General features: G+C 38.1%; 1 protein-coding gene and 1 long non-coding RNA gene across 4 annotated transcripts; one reads left to right on the top strand and one right to left on the bottom strand.

The window, feature by feature from the left end:
* Positions 1–2,695: 2,695 nt before the first annotated feature.
* LOC146580265 (uncharacterized) lies at positions 2,696–6,496 on the bottom strand. 2 transcript variants are annotated; one of them, XR_014891241.1, is made up of 5 exons: positions 6,211–6,496; positions 5,727–5,790; positions 5,216–5,368; positions 4,759–4,849; positions 2,696–4,175 (listed from the first exon to the last, which is right to left on the bottom strand). It is a non-coding gene; the product is annotated as an uncharacterized LOC146580265 (long non-coding RNA). The 2 variants fall into 2 exon arrangements; XR_014891240.1 differs by having other exon boundaries at positions 5,727–6,496.
* Positions 6,497–9,922: 3,426 nt separating this feature from the next.
* LOC146580266 (cornifelin homolog) lies at positions 9,923–16,152 on the top strand. 2 transcript variants are annotated; one of them, XM_085266912.1, is made up of 4 exons: positions 9,923–10,045; positions 13,263–13,373; positions 13,588–13,733; positions 15,725–16,152. In XM_085266912.1, exons 2-4 carry the CDS (start codon positions 13,265–13,267, stop codon positions 15,863–15,865), a joined length of 396 nt encoding a protein of 131 aa, XP_085123038.1. In that variant the 5' UTR covers positions 9,923–10,045; positions 13,263–13,264; the 3' UTR covers positions 15,866–16,152. The 2 variants fall into 2 exon arrangements, with proteins under 2 accessions (XP_085123038.1, XP_085123039.1); XM_085266913.1 differs by lacking the exon at positions 9,923–10,045 and adding an exon at positions 10,062–10,154.
* The last annotated feature ends 6,409 nt before the right edge of the window (positions 16,153–22,561 follow it).

Below are 22,561 nucleotides of genomic sequence, written 5' to 3' on the forward strand. Positions count from 1 at the left end.
GAAGTGGACAGTGCAAAAGTTATGTAGCAAAAGTTAGAATACAATAAAAATAAAATACTGTACACAACTGTACAGAATAAAAAAAATACTATATACAGTAGAATAAATAGAATAAAATATACAATAGGATAAAAATAGAATGCAAATGCTTTATACAACTGAGTAAAAATACAACTTTGTCAGATAAAGAGTATTGCACCTAGTGTTATTGCACATGTGTGGATGTGTGTGTTTGATCAGTTGGAGCCTTTGTTGTGGAGTCTGACAGCAGTGGGGAGGAAAGACCTGCGAAATCTCTCCGTCCCACTCAATGTCCATACCTTGGATGTTCAAATTCAAATTCAAATTTTTATTTGTCACGTACACAGTCATACACAGTACGATATGTAGTGAAATGCTTGGACAACTGCTCGTGACCTAAAGAAAACAAAAAAGGAAAAGGCTATGAATAAGATAGGAAATAAATATGAAAAATTAAAAAGGGTAAATTTAACTAGGAAGGAATAAAATATAAATTAAGGTTAAAAATGAAATAACTGTACAACACAAATTAGAATGAAGGGTAAATTTAACTGGGAAGAATAAGATAAAATATATAAATTAAAGTTGAAAATAAAATAACTGTACAACAAAATACACAATATAGAACTATATAAGAATGTATGAAGAAATCTAAATATAAATAAATATATACACAATAACAGCAACTGTACAAGTATTAACCGGAAATGAAGAATATAGTGACCAGTGTTGTGCAAAACCAAAGTCCAGAAAGTCCAGTGTGTGTGTAAGAACCATATGTGTGGGTCAGTACTGTGTGGTGGTGTGATTGAGAGACCGTATCGCCTGCGGGAAGAAGCTCCTCCTCAGTCTCTCTGTGTTGGTCTTCAGGGAGCGGAATCGCTTTCCTGACCTCAACAGAGAGAACAGTCTGTTGTTGGGATGGCTGAGGTCCTTCACCATCTTCCTGGCCTTGGTCCAGCACCACCTGCTGTAGATTGAGTGCAGGTCAGGGAGCTCGGAGCGGATGGTGCGCTCAGCTGACCGCACAACCCTCTGTAGAGCTCGTCTGTCCTGCATGGTGCTGTTCCCGAACCAGGTTAAGATGTTTCCCGCCAGGATGCTCTCTATGGTGCACGAGTAAAAGTTCCTGAGCACCTTGGAGGGCAGTTGGAAGTCTCTCAAGCATCTGAGGTGGTAGAGACGCTGTCGGGCCTTTTTCACCACGGTGTTGATGTGACAGGACCATGACAGGTCCTGCGTGATGTGAACTCCGAGGTATTTGAAGCTGTCCACTCTCTCCACTGGGCACTCGTTGATGACGGGGGTCTGGTAGTTCCTCTCCTGCTTAGTGCTGAAGTCCACTATCAGCTCCTTTGTCTTACTGACGTTTAGAAGGAGGTTGTTCCTCTGGCACCAGTTCTCCAGATTCCTAATCTCCTTCAGGTAGGCCGTCTCGTTGTTATCAGAGATCAGGCCCACCACGACGGTGTCGTCAGCAAACTTGATGATGGTGGTGGAGCTGGTAGTGGCCACACAGTCATATGTGTACAAAGAGTACAGCAGGGGGCTCAGAACACACCCCTGGGGGGCTCCAGTGCTGAGAGTGGTGGAGGCTGAGACATGTCCGCCCATCCTTACTGCCTGTGGTCTGCCAGTTAGGAAGTTGGAGATCCACTGACACATAGATGAGCTGAGTCTTCAGTGCTTGCAGTGGAGGATGTTTGTGCCTGCGGAAGTCTACCACCAGCTTCTTGGTTTTACCTAGTGTTGATGTGGAGGTAGTTCAGCTGGCACCAGTCCACAAAGTCTTGGGTCAGTCCTCTGTACTCCTTGTCGTCCCCATCAGTGATGAGGCCGACTATTGCAGAGTCATCAGAGAACTTCTGCAGGAAGCACTGGGTGGAGTTGTGGGAGAAGTCTGCCCTGTGGGGCCCCCGTACTGCAGACGACCCTGTCCAACACACAGCCCTGAGTTCTTCTTTGTAAATAAAGGCAATTTGCAATTTCACTGAGATAAAATGTTTTGCAGTCAGGACCAAAGCATCAGAAAACATCTTGTGCTGTAGCTAATGTCTGCCATTTTTAAAATTTTCTTCTAGACCAAAGACAGCTCTACTCCATCACACCTGCCAGTCTGAAATCAGACATTTTTTTTTTATCATGCAGTAAAACTGAGGCATGCAGTTAAGATTACACTTTTTTAAACAACTCTTTCCCCTATCTTCATATAGCTCATCAGCATATCCCTCTGTTTTCATTACAGCACTGCACAGCAATCTCATGCTTGAAAACGTTTTGCTAACTTCTTGCTTTGAATACTTTCCTCTACTTCCTCACTCTAGACCTCACTCTGACTTCCTCACCAAGTCATCCTTATCTTCTTTTCTCTGTCCAGAAGATGCACCAAATACTTTGTAGCAGTTTTCTTCAACACTAAATCTATGCTTTCTCAGTCATCTGTTAACTTTGCACTGTGTGGTAGTGTAAAGCAGACAAACTCTGTAGCATCTTCACATTCATCTTCTTCTTCTTAATTTGATTATTCTTTTTGCTTTGCATCTGACTTCTATTGCATGTGGAAACAGCATTAAGATTGGTCAAGCCATCTACGGTCCAGTTGTACTGGGGAAATGACGAGGCTTTTATAACAATGTTTCTCAATGTTCACTGAAAAAAATATGTTGTTGGATTTACTTAATTCAATGGTGGACATTTGTTGCACACAGATGTTTTGCTTTGGCAGCAACTTAAACAATTGAGTTAAATTAACACAATTTATTCATGTTCAATAAACTTGTGCAATTTGTGTTGATAAAATGTGACTTAAACATGTTTTGATGAAGTAATTTGAGCTCTTGGAATATTTTAATCCTTCACAATTTTCTCACGTTATCCCAACACGATTCAATAACTTTTACCCAATACTACTTGGTCACTTAAATACTACATGTTATCTTCAAATCACATTTTGCTATTATATTCTAGTATCAAATACACAATTTTCAAATGGAGGCCTTATAACAGATTGTATTGTTCTCTTCCAAGATGGTTGCTGGCATCCACCAGTAACCTTTCAAAACAAAATGTCTAATTTCACTGCAGTAGGTAAAGAATTAAACTGACATTACTCCTCTACTGAATCTATATAAATCAACAGTTAAATAATGTCAGTTCTTCCGTGTTCTCTGGAATCAATCACAGCAAAGAAATTGGACTGTTTCTTTTGAAAAATGTTGGGAAAGAACAATACAAAACATTCTATTTAAGGCCTCTGACATCAAGATTCAGTTAAACAACAATTATAACTAAACAATTTGAGGTAATGTTAGTTTCCATTAACATTAAATTAGGTTACTGAATTGGCAAACACCTTCCTATTAACACCTCCCATTTTACCCCAATAACTAAAGAAATTAGCACTTGCAGGTCAAAACCTTTATTCAAGAGACGCAAAAATAACATTGATACAGTGACTGTCAAAAATTACAGCACTGATCATACTGTGACATCTTGGTTCAAAACAGCACACTTAGAAATATTCAACGTTCTTTACTTCAACTGAATGAAACTGAAAATACCATTTCACACGACCCATATGGGATATTTAGACTGTATAACTGTTCACGCTACATCTCTTCACTAGTAAAAGAAAGAAAAAATACAAAGAGAAATTAAAAAATGCTGCCAAACAGACAAACAGAACTTGTACAGAGCAAAAGGAAAAACAAACAACAACAAAAAACGGCTCGTCCTCATGGCAGTTGCAGAGTATATAAAAATGAACCCTGCGATCCGTTCCTGGAATTGAGCTTCAAAAATGCAGCAGAACAAGTGTGAGATTTAAATGTCCTCTCACCTAGAGCTGGTCACCTCACATGCATAACAGTGAGCTTCGTTGCAGGAGCAGTTTTGTCTTAGTTGTGAGCTTTTCTTGAGAGCTGAGTTGCATCCAACTCCATTACCACCCATTGAATCACCTCAAAAGTGTAGCAGAGTTGTGATGGGTAACTCATGTTGAAGGAATAAAAAAGGTCCAAACAGCATGGCTACTGCAAAGGTCACGTTATCCAGATCTTGAAGAACAACATCAGAAAAGTCATTGCCTGCCGCATCCTCTGGAGACAGATGTTCATTGTGGTTTTCTCAATCTGTGCAGTGGCCTCAGTCAAGTCCTGGTTAAACACAAAACATTTCTTTAAGATTCCTTTTTAAACTCATCTCTTTTGAATCTACCAGTTCTAATGTTAGAGTAATTTAAACCAATGCAAGCAACATAGTAAATAGCTATAGCCAAAGAGTGGCCTGCCATGCTGCCATTCATGGTCTAACAGAGTTTCTAAGAGAGGGTGAAAAACATAATAATTTCAAATGCTTTACATTAGTTTTTGTTAGAAAGACACCGGCCCATCAGAAATCCAGGTTATGTCACTCAGAAGATGTTAGAATTTAGACTTTCAGCCCCACAATTTGGTTAGCTGTTGGTCAGTTGGTCATTTTTTCAAACAAAAGCTAATATAAATATTGGTGGGATTTTCCTTTGTTCATTAGAATGACAAATTTAAAGTTTTTTCACACTGATGTGACCCCTAATACAGGGGTGGGGATGGGGCCTCAAGGGCTTCACTACCAGGCCTCATGTGAACTTCAAATTATTAAAGAGGACTACTGGTCCTAACCAGTCCAATGAGGATCAAGTGGATAACTAAATGCATTTTTAAATGTTGCAAAGCCACAATCTACTCATAAAACACTCACCATGAACTCCTGCACCAAGATGTTGCAATTGTCTTTCACACAGATGCGGAGCACTTTGATGAGGGACTCCGAGCATTAATGTCATCCTTGACTATTATAACAAAGAAAACAGAGATTTGTGAACTTTTCAGTAGCACAGAAGAAAATGATCCCAGACAAAAACTCTTGACTTTTTAAACCAGTCAACATGCAACACCAGCATCTACAAAGCAATATCAAAAGTTCCTGTTTGACATCAACTTTATGGATATATAGTTTCCAGAACATTTATTTTTAAAAAAAGATAATTTTTTCTCAGTGGGCCAGTAAATGCATGACGAAAATTATGGCATCCTTTTAGTGGAATCATTACTCACAGGTAATAGTTGACTGTTTCAATGGATGTAGCATAAAAATCTTTTACTGACCTAATGCAATACATATACACTTTGTAGTTAAAGAATTTTAAAGTTCTTACTGTCATTATGGCAGCTACATCCTTTAGCTTTGTGCCCTGTTCCCCCGATCACTTTGCAAACACTTTCAGCAGACTGTCAGAGAGAAACTCAGCTCCGTCAGAAACCTTGACTGTAAAGGCATGGTTGGGATGCACTGGAATGCTGCATTTTATCTGAAATGACATAAAATTATTTTGAAATAACAGCAGGCACTGTGCTTGGTTAATCAGTAATGTTTTGTTGAATAAAAACTGTGTTTCCAGATCTTATGGGATTAAAAAAAATCCAAAGATGTTTGTTTCTGATTTGCAACCCAACAACCCACAAGTTACAACCTCATTTCAGTTCAAGTGTGCATTAATGCGAGTCCAGTAATCACCTTTCTGGCAATACATACAGGTATAAGTTAAACCTATGGCAGATTTTGGATCTCTCAGTTGTATTAATAGGGTGAGTATGCATGCACCTAATAATTATAAAAAACCTATTATAATTAAGTTACAGAAACGAAAATAGAATATACTTTCTTACCATAACACCTTGAACCCACAATCCATCAGCTGACTCCTGGTGAAATGCAGAATAGAGGTCATCTCTCAATGTGCAGCAAAAAAAACAAAAACAAAAACAAAAGGACAGCAGGTGAGGGCAGGAGGGGTAGGGATGTAAGCTAGCATAATGCCGCTGATGATATTAGCTAAAGCTGTTCAATGTCCAAAATCTCACTAACACCACGGTGCAGTAAATACACAATGTAACTGAAGAGTCAGTTGACAAATGTATTCACACAGAAAACCAAATTATGTTATGAGTGCCTCGTAATTAGGTTTAATGTGATATTACGGCTCTTGTGCCAAAGACAAATTCAAATGAAAAAGCGCCAATTCTTTGACAACAGATAAAACAGCAAATAAGCTAACGGCTCTTTTTTAGCATGTTACATGGCGACACTCTAGACGTTTAACTACATTTGGCTGAAATATGGTAAATATTAATTCAAAAAATCAAGACATACCAAAAACGTAGAGTTGGCTGCTCGACTTGACTGAGATGGATGCCTTTTTTAAACCACGATCCAAAGCCCGCGAGATGAAATCACGCGTGGTTTCACGAGATTTAACGTTGCTATCTTATTGACTTACTTCACCTGAACATGATATGAACAATTTAATACACCCTTTCTGCATATCATGTAGTTTTTACACTATATAGTTACATTTAACTTTAAAACATGAGGCAATTGTGTTAAATGCATGCAAGATGCTTACATAAATCCAAGAGATGGCCAGTCCCTTTTTTTCAGTGTTCCAGCATTACATGAAATTTTTTGGGTCACTGTCCTCAAGAGAAAGAAACCACAAAGAAGCCACAAACAAACAAAAAACAGAACAAAACCGTTTTGCAGAGGTGTGTGTGTGTGTTTGTGTGCATATAGAGCTACAGCATTATCTCTCCCTTTCCCCCCCTCCCCTCTCTGATTTCTAGTTAAATGCTGAGTTGTCCACTCTCTAATTTTTTTCAAAGCTGAGAGAACCAGAGAAAAGGTAAGACGATTTTTATACTGATGAACAATTGCAAACAGTCAACAATTTTTCTCTGCCAGTTGTAATACTACTACTACTACTAATAATAATAATAATAGTTCCAATGTTATAATTAATAAATTTTATATCTAAATTTTTCTTATTTTGTTTGACATGCATTTGATATATTTTCCTTATTTGATATATATACTTAATCCTTTCTTGATATGGATCCTATGATTTGTTTGAGTAATTGAGTCGACAGCTATACACAACGATCTGGAGTGGCCATGAAGTTGCCAATAATAAACTGTTAGCATTTTTCTAAAAAAGAAATATATTCTATGATATGCCATACAGGCTGCAAAGGTTGAAATCTGGCAAGATCATCAAGGCACACCATAATATCTGTAATAGATTTAATTATCATAACAGCTGTGAAAGTTTAAATAAGTGCTCGAACGTATTTGTATTTATGAAAATGCAACTCTAAAATGATAGTACCTTTATACGATACAATAAGTGCCATTAAGTGATATAAAAGGCATTTTCAGCTACTGTTCCTGTGGCGTTGTCAAACTTTTTTATTTTTAATTAGTAAGAAGTGTCATTGTGGTATTTTAAAACAGCTATTTCATCAGCCTTAAAATCCTTCCACCTTAAAAACTTCCTCAAATTGCTTACCGGTCCAAAATACAGTAAAGCATAAAGCTGCTTCATGTTTGTCTTGCTAAGCATTCATTTCAATCTGTATTCCTCTGAAATGTTTGAAATACATTCTAGCTGCCACTGGCTGTATATTGTATCTATTTTATTCTTGATTTTTATTCTTGTTATTGTTATTTCTTACTTTTTGGTTGCTTTATTGTTATGTTTCTGTAATTGGTTCGAGTTCTGTTATTTCAAATCAAATCTATTCAATTTTACTTGTACAAAAGGGTTAGGTTTGTGTATGGGATTTCCTATGCCCCCTGCACCATCGGGGTGCATGTCCGCAACTTTAGTTCAGAGACAAACGGCAGCCAAACAACGGACAGTGTGTGCGTTCATAAGACCAAACCACACACACACACACACACACACACACACACACACACACACACACACACACTCTCTCTCTCTCTCTCTCTCTCTCTCTCTCACCCAGCTGCGGGCACATTCTCAATTGGAAATACAAAGAATGACAACTTTATTCCTGGACTCTGCCTGTTTGTTCCTCTCACATCTGAACATTTGCAAGTGTTCTGACCCGACACTCTGAAGTGATTGCTGCCAGCTCAGATTTCTTTAACCCTTCGGAACATTACTTATATCACCAAGTCATTACAACAAAGGGTCAGCAACATTAAAAGGAAATGCAGAAAGCGACTCAGGCTACGTCCACTAATGCGTTTTCATTTGAAAACGCATTAGTGGACGTAGCCTGAGTCGCCTGAGTCACCAAAGGGTCAGCCTGAGTTGCTGAACATTTGGTGTAAGCTTAGAAGGGAACCCTAACGGGGAGAGCAGCAGGGGGTGATCACGGAAACAGAAGACGTACCGGTTAAAATAGTCAATAAAAATTAAATACGCTTTCTCTCCGTTTTGAAAACACTCTCGAAGACGCATACATTTAAAAACGGAGCTGTCCAGTCGCAGTGTGGACACTCGAAAACGTAGACTTTCTAAAACATGATGCATTTTAGTCATGTGATGCAATCATGTGACAAATTAAACAAAGACAGCGGAGTGCTATCAAACCTATCAGTAGTGATGGCCAAATGAAGCTTTCTGAAGCACTGAAGCTTGTATTGAAAAACGGTTCATTACTCGAAGCTTTTCAACACAGTCCTCTCTGGTGACATCTGGTGGCCAAAAATATGAAGAGCAGCTTGAATCCACAAAATAAAACCAACTGCTTCATAATGATTCCTCACTCTACTGAGTGGAATTCTGTCTGATATTGGGCCGCCGTTGTGTTGCTTTGAACGTGTATTTTTTGGTGGTTAAAAAAATGTGTTTTATTTGTTTAATAAATAGTTTTGACCAGTAAACTCTCCTTGTTTAAACATGCAGCATGGCGTGGTCTTTCTTTGCTTGTGACTTCTTGATGTTGGTAAATACAATAATTGAAAAATACCACGTTACATATAATATACATATCAAAATGTACAACACATTATGGAGTATGCTTCTGCTCTGAGGTCTTGCCTCCCTGCACTCATGCAGTTAATCGCTAGACGGGTATTTTTATAAATAATATTACATTAGGGTAATTTTCCTATACATATTTTTGACCTGGGGGTAGAATTGATTGTGAAATGGGAAAGGGAAAATGCTTATGAACTTGCAAATTAAAAACATGATGCGTTTAAGGTAACCCTTTTCCATTTTTATTTAAAAAGAGAATTTGTTCTAGTGTGCAATGGCCGAACCTGTTCCTTTTCGTGGCGATAATTCCTCCTGCCTTAAGCAAAATCCCTTCACATGGCACAGAGGAGGCTGGAGTGCAGAGAAACTGGTAGAGATGCAGTTATACAGTCTACCTGGGCCCCACCAACTATCAGCTAAAGAGAATAAATAAATTAAATTGCTGCACATTTGGCAGACTAACATTATCAGATTAATTAAACAATAAAATATATATTTTTACAACATTACATGTAAAGAGTCAAGTGGAAGTTTTTCTAAAGTTATTTAATGATATTTATATTATGGAAGCAGATTTTTGACATTTTACCTTTTTCCCGTTTTCAGATATAATAAACACGCACAAAACAAAAGCAAACGGCCAGAACACAAAGCTGGAAAACCCACCATCAAAACAATCCACAAATCCCGCGAATGATTCGCTTCCTTATAAAGCATTGAATGAGACACTGAAGCAGTTAGGTTCTAAATGAAGCTTCGGTCGTCACTGATCACGTGACTCTGGCCAAACGAATCAAGCTTCGACACAGTGCTTCTGAAGCAGTGTGTTGATTTTTTTGACACACGCACCGGAGCTTTGTTTAATTGGTCACATGACTGCATCACATGACTAAAATGCTCATGTTTTAGAACAGGGGTGCCCAATCCCGGTCCTCGAGAGCTACCGTCCTGCAGCTTTTAGATGCATCCTTGTTCCCACACACCTGAATCAAATGAATGGCTTGTTATCAGGCCTTTGCCAAACATGATGGCATGCTGAAGAGGTAATCAAACCATTTGATTCAGCTGTGTTGGAGTAGGGATGCATCTAAAAGCTGCAGGATAGTAGCTCTCGAGGACCGGGATTGGGCAGCCCTGTTTTAGAAAGTCTGCGTTTTCAACTGTCCACATTGCGACGGGGCAGCTCTGTTTTAAAAGGTATGTGTTTTCGAGAGTGTTTTCAAAACGCCGTCTCAGTGAGGACAAAATGGAGAGAAAACGATTAGTGTGGACGTAGCCTAAGCTTGATATGGTGACTGGGGCAGAGGTGGGTAGTAACGAGTTACATTTACTCCGTTACATTTACTTGAGTATGTTTTGGAAAAAAAATGTACTTTTAAAGTACCTTTTTTGCATGATACTTTTTACTTTTAGTTGAGTACATTTGTGAAGAAGAAACGGTACTTTTACTCCGCTACATTTGCAAAATTCGACTCGTTACTTTTTTAAAAAAATAATTAGTTGAACACATTAGATAACACGCCGCCAGTGGAGCTTCCGGTAACTTTTTTACCAATGAGATGTGGCCATGCAGTCACATGACCAGTTTGAAACTGTGGCAGGCAGAGCGGCCCAAGCGTTTCAAATAGTGATGGGATTTCCAGCTCTTTTTAGAGAACCGGCTCTTTCGGCTCCGAACCGGATCTTCAGGTTGTTTTGTTGCTTTAATTAATTTATTATTAACAATAATATAAAATTATGCACAAAAGGAATTACTAATGTAAAAAAGAGTGGTTTTATTTATATATGTTTATATATAAATATATGCGGTGGCCCCTAGAGACAAAGCACATACAAACTCTAAAAAGCACGTACAAATTCCAAAACACATTTCTAGCATTAACTTCCAAAACAGAGCTACCTAGATCACTTAAATTACACAATTGAAAGCATATGTGTATTGTTTGTGTATTTATACTCAAGCACTCATATATATTCAAATAATCTTTAAAAAAAAGTTCATTTACCTGTTACTACCACACACCAAATCCGGTTGTTGGTACTTGCTGGAAAAAAGTGCGAGAGAGAGGGTGAGAGAAAGGAAAAAAACAAAAAAAAAAAAAACACCCACGGCTCGCGATAAGGATCCGGCTCGCGTCGTTCACATCAAAGAGTCGGCTCTAAGAACCATTTCGTTCGTGACCGACACATCACTAGTTTCAAACGCTAACACTCCTCTGGAATGGGACCTGTTGGAGTGGCACACAGTGCCCTGATCCTTAACATAAAAAAAACATAGAGAGGTAAATGTTGGGAGAAATGGAGGAGCTGTTAAATTAGCTTCATCACCATCTTCCTACATACTTAATCTGAAGAGGAGCACAATTTATTTCTCCTTGCTAATAATGTTGTGATTGGGTGCCTTCAGGCAATCTAACTGTCATGGCACTGCTGCTACAACAACAGCTCTTACACACACTTCAGGACACTTCCAGCCATGAAACGAGGAAGGAAAGTGAGATCCTCAACTCAATGATAATCAACTCAGCCCTTTCAGCAATGATACGGAGACTTATGAGCTTTATCAACAATGACTAGAGGTTAGAAAGAGAGAAGGTGAGGCTGTGCTAATATCTGTTCTGCTGTGGAGGGCAGTGTTGGGCTTTTAGTTAAGTGACAGGCCTTCTGTATATAATTGTTTTTATGTGTGTTTGTTTTTGTTGTGTCATTCTCATTCTGAATGTAAAAAAGTGGCCTCACATTTAAACTGAATTTAAGAGACACTTTGCAGATGTCAGTTCATCTTTTTTGCAATCACATTGACTCATGTAATGCAAAGCTGACCTCAAGATGTAACTGCTATGGCACAGATGTCACTTCCTGAAAATAACTAAAAGACTGTTGAGACCCGATGAAGCCAGTTAAGAGAAGACAGCCCGAAAGGCGGAGTTAAAGACTAATACCAAATTTGGAGGGAAATCATCTGAAAGGCAGAGGAGGAAGATGAAATACTTTCATTTCAGAAGACATTTGAGTGGAGCAACAGCCATGTGAAAAAAAAAAAAGGCAGAAACTCACACGTTTCATTAGATATCTGTTGTAGAGAAGTATACAAATAATACTATTAATGAATTCCTTGCATGATATTAAATCGTGTTTTTCACTGTTTCAGCAGTAAAAAACATCCTGTTATCCTTGTATTACACAGTGTGTGAAGCGCATATTATTATTTGCATAAACACTTTGACACATTAGAATCTTCTGATCAGCCCTGTGGGTTTGATGAGTTTCATGTATTGTCTGATGTGCACCAAATGAGACAGAGAATGTACATCTGTCTGTTTCCTGTGAAATGATAGTAAGAAACCAGGAAGGGCTGTAGATGCATCACTTTCATGCATCATTGCTTTTGTGCAAGACAGGCATGCAAATGTTATTTAACACAATGTTAAAGTGCACTTTAAATAAATTCTGATAGGTAAGGATTCTTAAAAAAAAAAATAGGAAGTAGCCCACATACATGCTTACACCCTTACAGGTGTTTTAAAGGCGACAAAACACAGTCAAAGGAAATCAATCAGACCCAGTACTCACTTGGTTAGTGTTACATACATTTTATCATTGCTCCATTAACTCTACACATCCGATTCTTCTACACCTTCGTGATTTCTTTCAAGGCTATGAAACTTCTAAGAGCTCGTAACAACAGTGCCTCTTCACATTTTACCCATACATAACACCAGGGCCACGACTCTAAAAAAATACAAATAAAAACTAGTGTTAGGTGGGCAGCTTAACTGAGACAGACCAGAGGTTAGAGTGAGAGAAAACCAGGTGACGTATTTGAGCTACCCAAATAAGTCCTATTGTGCTCAAATTTATATGTGCATGTGTGTGTGTGTACATATACACATATATGTAGATATATATGTATATTCACTACCAGCCAAAAGTCTTTACTTTTATTACTTTCTACATTGTAGATACAAACTGAAGACATCAAATATATCAAGCAAGATATATGGGATTATGTACCAAAGAAAAAGATGGATAAATAACACTAAATATCTCTTAATCTGTCTTGAATGCTCAGCATTCAAGACAGATTAAGATTTTGTGTGACTTTGAACTGTTTGAAACGGTAGATTTATAAAAGTTATTGGTTTGAAATGTATTGTGAATGCAGTTTATAAGCTGGGTTTTATCAAATTTCTGAGTTTTAAAAGATGTACTCGTAACTTTTGTGCCAATGGTCTTTGCAGTGATTTTCACGAAACAGGAAACTGTTATTTGTAAAAATATCCACACTGTGGACAGTAATGCTTCAAACCAGCTGTTATCTTTTTCATATTCTAGCATTTGATTTCTCCGTACAGAGGAGCAACTAAAACTATAACCCTTCAATGCATCTCTATTTCTACCTTCTTTCCTCCAGAAATGGCTGAATACCAGGCGGCCACCCAGATAGTGACAGTCTCCAGCACTAATCAACACCCTGGGCACTGGAGCACTGACCTCTGTGATTGCTGTGCTGATATGGGCACTTGTAAGTTAATCTAGCAAACTCTACAAACAGTAGTGGTTTTTGTATCAACTCTCTTCTCAGACTTTTATTCAGAGGGTCTTGAGTATCTGACCATCTGAAGGTAGGACTGAAGTCAGCATATGAAACACAGGATGCACAAGCTAGTTGTTGAAGGAGAACTTATTCAACAGTGAAATAAACTTGTGTCTGCATACTTTTTTTCTCTTCTGTCGAGGTTGCTGTGCCCTTTGGTGTTTCCCCTGCATGCAGTGTGATACAGCCAACAAGCACGGGTGGTGTTGCTGCCTCCCACTCTGTGATGTATGCTGCGTGGTGTCCTGCACGCTTCGCCAGTCGATCAGAGACCGCTACGGCATCCCTGTAAGGCTGGGGGTGAGGGAGGGTCAAGGTTATTGCTGTTAGCCAAGCTAAACTGAGGAGTGAAAACTATTTTATTTAAATTGTATTTCTTTTTAAAAGATATGCTTTTCCTACAAAAATCAACATAAAAAGAAGCATACTGAGAGTGCAAACTTCCGTTAGGCCAGCTCACCGAATAATTGAAAAGTGTTGCATTTTGTACAGTTTTATAAATTCTTTTTTTTTTTTTTTTTTATAAATTCATATTTTGTTTTCATTGATTTTTTTTAAAGAATATATAGTGCAATAAAAATAACACATTTTGGGTCAACTTGAAAGAAAACCATAGATGTACAATGCAGAAATCAGGTTTTTGAGTCCCCATATAGCAGTACTATTTCCTAAATGTTGCCAATAAGTAACAAGTAGAATTTCATGAAAATTTGACCTTATTTGACATTGAGTTGACCTTGAATTCCTTGGTGGATGTAAGCCAACTACACTCCTGTAAAGGTTTTGTTTCTTTATGAGTTATTGTGATGAGCTTTGTGCTTTGCCAACTTGATAAAATTTGGTAACACAGAAAATTGACACACATCTTCTGCACGTTCTTCATGTGTTTAGCAGGCTGTTGTGAAAAATCACTAGCTTATGGCACAAATCGGAAAATTCAGTTATAATTAAGATCTGCGTACTGGATAGTTTTCGTGAATAGTTGGATGAGCCGTTGCTATGAATTGTGGGATGGCATTTTCTCCTCTCCTTTCATAAAGGATGCTCCAGTCAATTGTTTGCTAAAGGAGGTAATTAAAGAAGCTCTTTTTCCTAAACATTATTACAGCTGCCACCCACATTCTTATTTCTCTTCTTTCTATTACAAAAAAGGGCCATAAGGATAATCCATAAAACTGGTTACAGAGATCAGACAAATCCACTATTCTTAAAATCAAAAATTCTAAAATTCACAGATCTGGTTCATTTTCTCACTGCACAAATTATATATAAAGCAATAAATAACCTGCTTCCTGACAATATTCTAAAAATGTTTTCTAAAAGGGAACGGGGATACAATTTGAGGGGGGAATTAAATTTAAAACATCCTCGTATCCGTACAACATTAAAAAGTTTTTGCATCTCTGTGTGTGGAGTGAAGCTGTGGAACAGACTAAGTAAAGATATGAAGCAATGTCCAAGCATGGCGCAGTTTAAAAAGCGGTTTAAGGATATGGTTTTTACAGGGTACAGGGAAAAGGTAGAGATTTGATAGGGTGTTCTTGTCTAATATTTTCATGTGTGTGCGGGTGCACAGGTATGTAGGTATGGGTATACTGTATATATATTTGTAGGTTGTGTATCCTTTGAGGTGTTACTGGGGTTATTGAAAATGTGTATATGTGCGTATGTGTATATACGTATGTATGGATAGATAGAAACATATGTGTATATATATATTAAAAAAAAGAATAATAAAAAAAATTACACATAACATATAATGTAATTGCAAGGAGGTATTTCTGTAGTCTATTGATACTAGATAGTGGAAAAGGGGTGGGATTAAATAAGCTTATGCTTCTTCCTGCTGCTTTTTGAACATGAACGTTATTTGTAGTTGTGGTTGCTCGTTTTCCTTTTGTTTTGCTTTGTTCATTTTTCTCTTTTAATTCTATGTTGTTGTACTTTTTCAACATGTTCAAAATAAAGATTCAATCAATCAATCAAGTGAAACTGACCATTCAAACATACCCCGTGTGCCTTCATTAAACACACAGACAGTGTAACGACAGTTTGTTCAAATCTGTTTAACAGGAAACTACGGCTGTGAACAAATTCACTTTTATTAACTCACCCAGCTTCTTATAACAGCATCAAAGAACTACTTGGCTGTTGGTTCACATTCGCAAGTGAACACTGAGAGTACTCTAAATCAGACAAGCATGGGGACTTCACCATGTTTGCCTCATTGTGTTGAGTTATGTCTTATTCTTCTCTTCTTTTTCTTCTCCATCCTGCAGGGTTCGTGCTGTGATGACTGGTGTAAAATAATTTGGTGTTACGAGTGTGTCTGGTGCCAGATGCATCGTGAGGTGAAGATCAGGGCCTACATGCAGCCGGCCACCTCAACGGTGGTCACCACTCAAGTTGTCAGAGCGTAGGATGTAACCATTTTGGCTGTTGGTTGAGTGAAGATGGCCAACAGTATTTTAAAGTTCATTTTAAGTATTTCAAAGTGCTGATGCTTGTGTAGTTCAATACAATATGTAGAGTCTGTGTTAAAACCAGATGCTTTGAGTTTTGTTTGCTTGTTTGGTATATAATACAACTGAGAATGTTTGTTTACTCTGGCTAGTAAAATCTGTATAATTTCACATGGTCACTGTTATTGTAATCGTTCCCAAGTTAAATTGAACGTTTCCTGAAATAAAAAGTTATTCATATTCACCCATTATATGTTGCTTGTTGTACATTTTTGCTCAGCTGTAGAGACACGTTTCTTCAAACCCTGAATATGTCATTTGCAGCTGGGTCTGGCTGGCCAGCTAGTGTCCTCCTCTGCTTAAACTCCTAAAATGATCAGGTGAAAGACTGATTAATCTCCTAAGATGAGGCCCCTTCTTTTGAGGTCTTTGTCTCCTTAAGCTGGGCATACACTGTGCAAATTTTTCAGTCTCGTTATTCAGCTCCTGCTCAAACTGTACGATTGAACCACAGGGGTTAGAAGTTTGTAGGTCACGTACAGGGTCTCACACTAGTCGGCCCGATGCTCTGATGGGACCTGAGTGCTCACACTGCGTCCATAACATGAAGGTTATAACACAAAATCTGTCTCTCGCTCTCCCTCTCTCTCTGTCTTTCACTCACACAGACACACACACCACCACCATCAACTTTGCTAGATTGAAAAGCATTGACCAGGCAGCTGTGATTGAGCAGCAATGTCCATCCAACTCTTTTCACGTTTTTTGTGGTCGTGATAATTTTGTGAGGCCAGGACTGGACTGGGACAAAAAAATCAGCCCGGGCATTTTGAGACCGGGCTGATTTTGATATGTTAAATCCAAATGTAATACTACGGAAAAATATATAAAATGATCGAAAATTAATGAGAATAATCAATAATTAAAGGAGTATTTGAATTATAATTTTGTCTGATTCAATAATTTAGAGGTAACAAGTGAAAATATAATTAACAGGAATAAAAACTAAAAAAAACATATAAAACATTGCACGGCCACGCTGTGCTAATTACATGTTTTAAGAAATAAATGTAGATGTAGGAATTGCAATTAATATAAATCTTAAAGTATTCACAACATTCCTGAACAGAAATAGGCCTCTGCACCTGGGGTGAGGGTGTGGCCATGAAAACAATGTGACATGCCATTGGATGTTGGGACACATAAAAACATGACGCTAAGCATCGGCCAATGAATGTGAACTAACAACTACAAGGTCGCGGGTGTGGCTGTACTGTAGGAAAAAATCCTAATATAAAAGTATTTTACTGCATTTTACAGTTTTGTTCTGTTCTTAATATCATTAAAGTTACGTAAATAGACTTTGACTTCACATTGTGAATGTAAATTAACGTTAAATCACTGTAATGTAATACAGAGGGCCCGGTGGCGCCAGTGTCCGGCAGCCTCGCCTCTGTCAGTGCGCCCCAGGGCGGCTGTGGCTACAATGTAGCTGCCATCACCAGTGTGTGTGAGTGTGTGTGAATGGGTGGATGACTGGATATGTAAAGCGCTTTGGGGTCCTTAGGGACTAGTAAAGCGCTCTATAAATACAGGCCATTTACCATTTACAACATAATTGTCATGATTATTAAATGTATCTGTCTATACATATGCATATTTAGATTGTTAAAATACATTTACAAATGTATCATGAATTCACAAATATCTGTCCATTATTTGAAAGATTGAACTGTTGAATTCAAATGTAATGCTATGGAAAAGTATATAACATGATTCCTATAACCTTGTGTTACATCACATAAGTATTATTATCATTGCTATAGAGGGCGTTTGTGGCTCAAGAGTTGGCAGTTCGCCTTGTGATCAGAAGGTTGCTGGTTCAAGCCCCGTCTTGGACACTCTCGGTATTGTGTCCGTGGTCAAGACTCTTCGCCTACTGTTGATGGCCAGAGGGGCCGATGGTGCAATATGGCAGCTTCGCCTCTGTCCCAGGGAGAGCAAGCCATTATTTTTTAAACCAACTGTTAACTGTATATTTTTGTACATTTGCGTATTATGATTCATATTGCCACATTCATTGACCTTGTTTATAGGTAATTTCATTGTTTGATCACATTAAAATGTTCCTAATTTAATGTCTAAACGCAATTGGAAAAGGCAGAATCCCATGTAAAATTAGCGCAACAAACTGTATTGTCATTACTGAAAATAACCGTATTTTTATGACGAAGATATTTTCTGTTATTTTAGTATTTTGGCACCCCAGCTGCCGGAATATTACTGTTTTTTTAAGATGTTTTTTTAACAGTGTAGAAAACATTTGGTCACAGACCGAGTGCCCTGACAGATGCAATTCGGAAAGGATAATACATACACTTAATACAAATGTAATAAGAGGTCTTTTTATTTTAAGAACCTTTTAACAAATGCTTTGAAGAGGAGAAAAAACAACACTGGCATGTAGAGGCCTACTTTTACATAAAGCATGATTTTGTATTTTGTCTATTTGAGTTCACACCTAAATAATTGCCCACTTTCAAATAAATAAAACGTAGCAGAGGCCCAATAATTTTAGAATAAAATTAGGTTAGTGTGAGTTCTGTTTCTAAACATTACTGCAGAGCTTTGCCATATCAGAGCTGTAAGAAGTCACTTTAATATTCATGCAGGACAGCAGAGTGTCGTCGGTCAGGAACAAGCGGTGTTTGGACTTCATCGTACTACCGTAGCAGAAAAACCTCTGGCTTGAGTTTGGCAAGTAACTGCTAGCTAGCTTTGTGGTCTGGATCAACTTATAGCAAAGTGGAGACATGAAGAGAGAGAGGTTACACAAACTCTTGTGTTTTTCCTTCTGACCAGATGAACCATCTTTTCAAAAATCCTTATACTGATCACTACACTGTGTTTATATGCTAAAAGAGAAATCATTTGCGTCCTTGTTACTAAAACAGATTCTGAAGTATTTCACTAACTCAGAGGGCACTGCAACTGTGGCAGTTTGTCTGAAAACAACAACTGTAATCTCGACATTTCAAATTTGTTCTCAAAATGGTCAAAATATTTTTCTTAATGTTGTTGGGAGAAAACTCTGTAAAAAACCCAGGAGAAATAAAGACACAATGAGACAAAGTTACTTTCTTTGCTAAACGTGTACACGGGTGAGCTGCTGAGAACAACTCACACCATGAACAGAGGCTTGGCACTTTTTATAGGAGAGACAGTGAGAACAGGATAAGAAAATAATAAACAGATAAAATAAACAACTCCATATGTGGCGCTAGTCTCGTCAGCAGAGAGCTGGGAGAAAGCTGTGAGAGATAAAACAATCTAAAACAATATGTCCCAAAACAATATGTCTTTGCTGGGAAAGTCTAAAAGGATAATTCTAAACTAATCTAACCATAGACAAAGGGCATCTTTGTACATTTAAAAGAAGGTAAAGAAACATCATAGAAAATGATTCTTCATTTTCCACTAACAAATGTGGCCCCAATACTCAGTCGTATTAAAGGGAAGGTTATGTCTGTAACATGAAATTTTTCTTAGTTTTATTTTTTCACCCAAAGTTTGCGGGAGCCACAGCTGAGAGCCAAAAGAGCCTGCAGCTCGCGGTCGCCAACCCCCGGTCTAATGTCCGTACCTGCCCTTGTAGGTTTCCTAGCCTGTTTTTTCGATTGTGCATTAGCCCACAAGAGGATGAATGTTTGTTTGAAAAAATATTTGTTGCATCTCACACAAATTCATTGATTTTGCTGTAACATATTTAAAAACACAAGGCAATGCAATATAATAAAAATTTAAAACAAACAGCTTTTAAATGAATTTCAGCCCTTGCAAGCTAGTATCTAAGTAGCATGCAAACATAGAAAATAATGTTTAACTGAGGGAACACCAGCAATTATAATCAAAGTAATGCAAATGTAGACTTGTGCCTTCGATTATTAAGTTTAAAGACATATATCTATGTGTAAAGTCTTTGTAGTGATTTTATATGTTCCCTTCTTAAATCTGAGCCTCCATTTCTCTTTCCTCCAGGCATGGCCGTCATCTACCAGTAGCCCACCCAGCTGCATTTTTATATTTATGTTCATAACATCAATAATAATGTAGATTTTATGAGATCCACAAAAAGTGTACTGAAAATGATTGAAGGTTCCTCTGTGTGCACATCCTTCCTCTCACCCTCAAGAAGCTCCAAGCTGTCTCATCAGCCTTAGTATTTGCTTATGGGTTGCACTGTAACCAGCAAACTGATATCTATATCATGTAGTGCCATGAAAGAAGTGAACTGGATACTGCGTTTTGTGACATGTTTGCATGAAAGGAACATATAGAGGGTATAAGGGGTTGGGTGACCTCCAAATTAGAGAAGAAAATCTGTTCATCTCTTATGTCTCACTGTAAAAAGGCAAACTGAACAGGCCCTCTACATTCTGATGCCGATTTTGTTGCTGGTACTGTGGCATTCCCCCACATTTTACACAGAAACAACCATGGCAGCTGCAAATTAAACTGCAGTAACACGTGCTGCTTCATCCTCTCTCTCTCTCTCTCTCTCTTCTTCCTCTTCTCCATCCTGCAGGGCTCTTGCTGTGACGACAGCTGTAAAATCACCAGCAGCGGCCCACCACAGCAATGATGGTCGCCACATAGGCCATGCATTGATAGGAAGTGACTGTTTTACTTAGTGGGTTGAGAGCAAATGTTACTGTTAAAACCAGATGCTTTAGAGTTTTGTGGGCATATTAATGTGTTGGATGGTATCTGAGACCAGCTTTCATTGTGACAAATAAAATCCTTCTATTTCATACAATCATCGCTGTCATTGTAATTGAATTCTTCTTCAGATCTGAGTTTAGCCTTTGTTAAAATAAAAACTATTAAAATGCACTTACTGTCATGCATTATTCTGATAGGTTACCGAATAAGAATATACATCAGAATTGGTCTTTATCTACAAAAAAACATCATAGTGTCAAAAATATTTTGCAGTTTGTCAGTCTGCTGTGCATACTTTGCACCGAGACGCTTTCAGACACGCATCACCTTCCACTTTCTCCCGAGAAGTGGGGTACCTCAAGGACATGTGGCAGGCACAAGTACAGGCTTTCTTTACTTAGGTAGAAGTACAGATACCCGTGTTAAAAAATATTCAGTATGCAGTTGTATAAAGGTGGAATTCAGTGAATTAATCTAACCATCATCATCTTAAATGCAAATTAGTCTACTACAGCTGATGTAAACCAACAATGTGCACTGTGCACCAGTCCAACACAGTTTTTTACAGTAAATCCATCACGCTATCACAAGCTAGTCTCTTTATCCCACACAAACTACAGCACATTTTTAGATTTGAATAACACAAAGTTAGTATGGCATAGTTTGTTTTGCAGGAATATATAATATATGATTAAAACAATGACATTACATGTAAGCTTAAAATATTTTCTAAGCATCGCTGATCAGTCCTCACCTTTAAATCTACTCTCTCTTCTTCCTCTCCTGTCTTTTCTTATCTCTTCCTCCATCTCTGAGTGAGGTTAGCTCTCACTCTTTTCTCCCTCTGTGAAATACAGCAGCCGGGCCTTTAGCTAACAACGTGCAGTGTGACAAGCTTCACACCAACAGATTGTGTGTTTGCTGATGTTTGGAATTACCTGACACTTATAAAAGTGTGCTTCCTTCTCCTTTGTGCTAGCTAGAGTGAAAGAAGTACCGTGAACACAACATACGGATACTCGCACTCCTTTAGGCTGACTTATACTAAATGAACCTAAAGTAACGAGCCTGTTTTGAAAATGTAAGGGGTAGAAAATACATGTAGCAAGTAAAAGTAAAAAGTTGTCAGAAAAACAAATACTGAAATAAAGTACAGATACCTGAAAATTCTGCTTAAATACAATAACAGAGTATTTGTAATTTGTTACTTTCCACCTCTGCTGTCCACTTGTTTAAGTTTTCACACAAATACAAGTTAATTTAAATTTGGTTGTGTTTGAACCTGTTGGAGTGGCACACAGTGTTCTGATCCTTAACATTAAAAAAAGAAAAAACAGAGGTAAAGGTTGGAAGAAATGGAGTAGCTGTTAATTTAGCTTCATCACCATCTTCCTACATACTTAATCTGAAGAGGAGCGCATTTTATTTCTCCTGGTAATAATGTTGTGACAGGTTGCATTCAGGCAATCTAACAGTCACGGCACAGACCGCTTTTACAACAACAGCTCTTAAACAGACTTCAGGAAAACGTCCAGCCATGAAATGCGGAAGGAAAGTGAGATCCCCTCTGCTAAATGGTCAACTCAGCCCTTTCAGCAATGATAAGGAGACTTTATATTAACCATGAGCTTTATCAACAACAACTGCTGCAGAGGGCAGTGTTGGCCTGCCCTTCAGTTCTTTATAGTTAAGTGACAGGCTTTCTGTACACAACTGTTGTTTTTATGTGTGTCGAATGTAAAAAAAAAAAGTGGCCTTACATTTTTCGCTCAGTGACTAATGCCGCCACGGCAGAGATGTCACTTCCTAAAAATAACTAAAAGACTGTTGAGACCTGATGAAGCCTGTTAAGAGCAGACAGCCAGAAAGGCGGAGTTAAAACTAATACTAAATTTGGAGGGAAATCATTTGAGAGGCAGAGGATGGAGATCA

This window comes from Mchenga conophoros, linkage group LG3 (genome assembly GCF_057382185.1).
Source record: "Mchenga conophoros isolate Kocher_MC1m ecotype Shallow Benthic linkage group LG3, M_conophoros_male_GT1.1, whole genome shotgun sequence".
NCBI lineage: Eukaryota > Metazoa > Chordata > Actinopteri > Cichliformes > Cichlidae > Mchenga > Mchenga conophoros.

Excerpts from the sequence above, each read along its gene's own strand:
- LOC146580266 (XM_085266912.1), top strand. The coding sequence starts at position 13,265 with ATGGCTGAATACCAGGCGGCCACCCAGATAGTGACAGTCTCCAGCACT. Across the intron at positions 13,374-13,587 it reads CTGTGCTGATATGGGCACTT|GTTGCTGTGCCCTTTGGTGT; the intron begins GTAAGTTAATCT and ends TCTTCTGTCGAG. Across the intron at positions 13,734-15,724 it reads GAGACCGCTACGGCATCCCT|GGTTCGTGCTGTGATGACTG; the intron begins GTAAGGCTGGGG and ends TCCATCCTGCAG.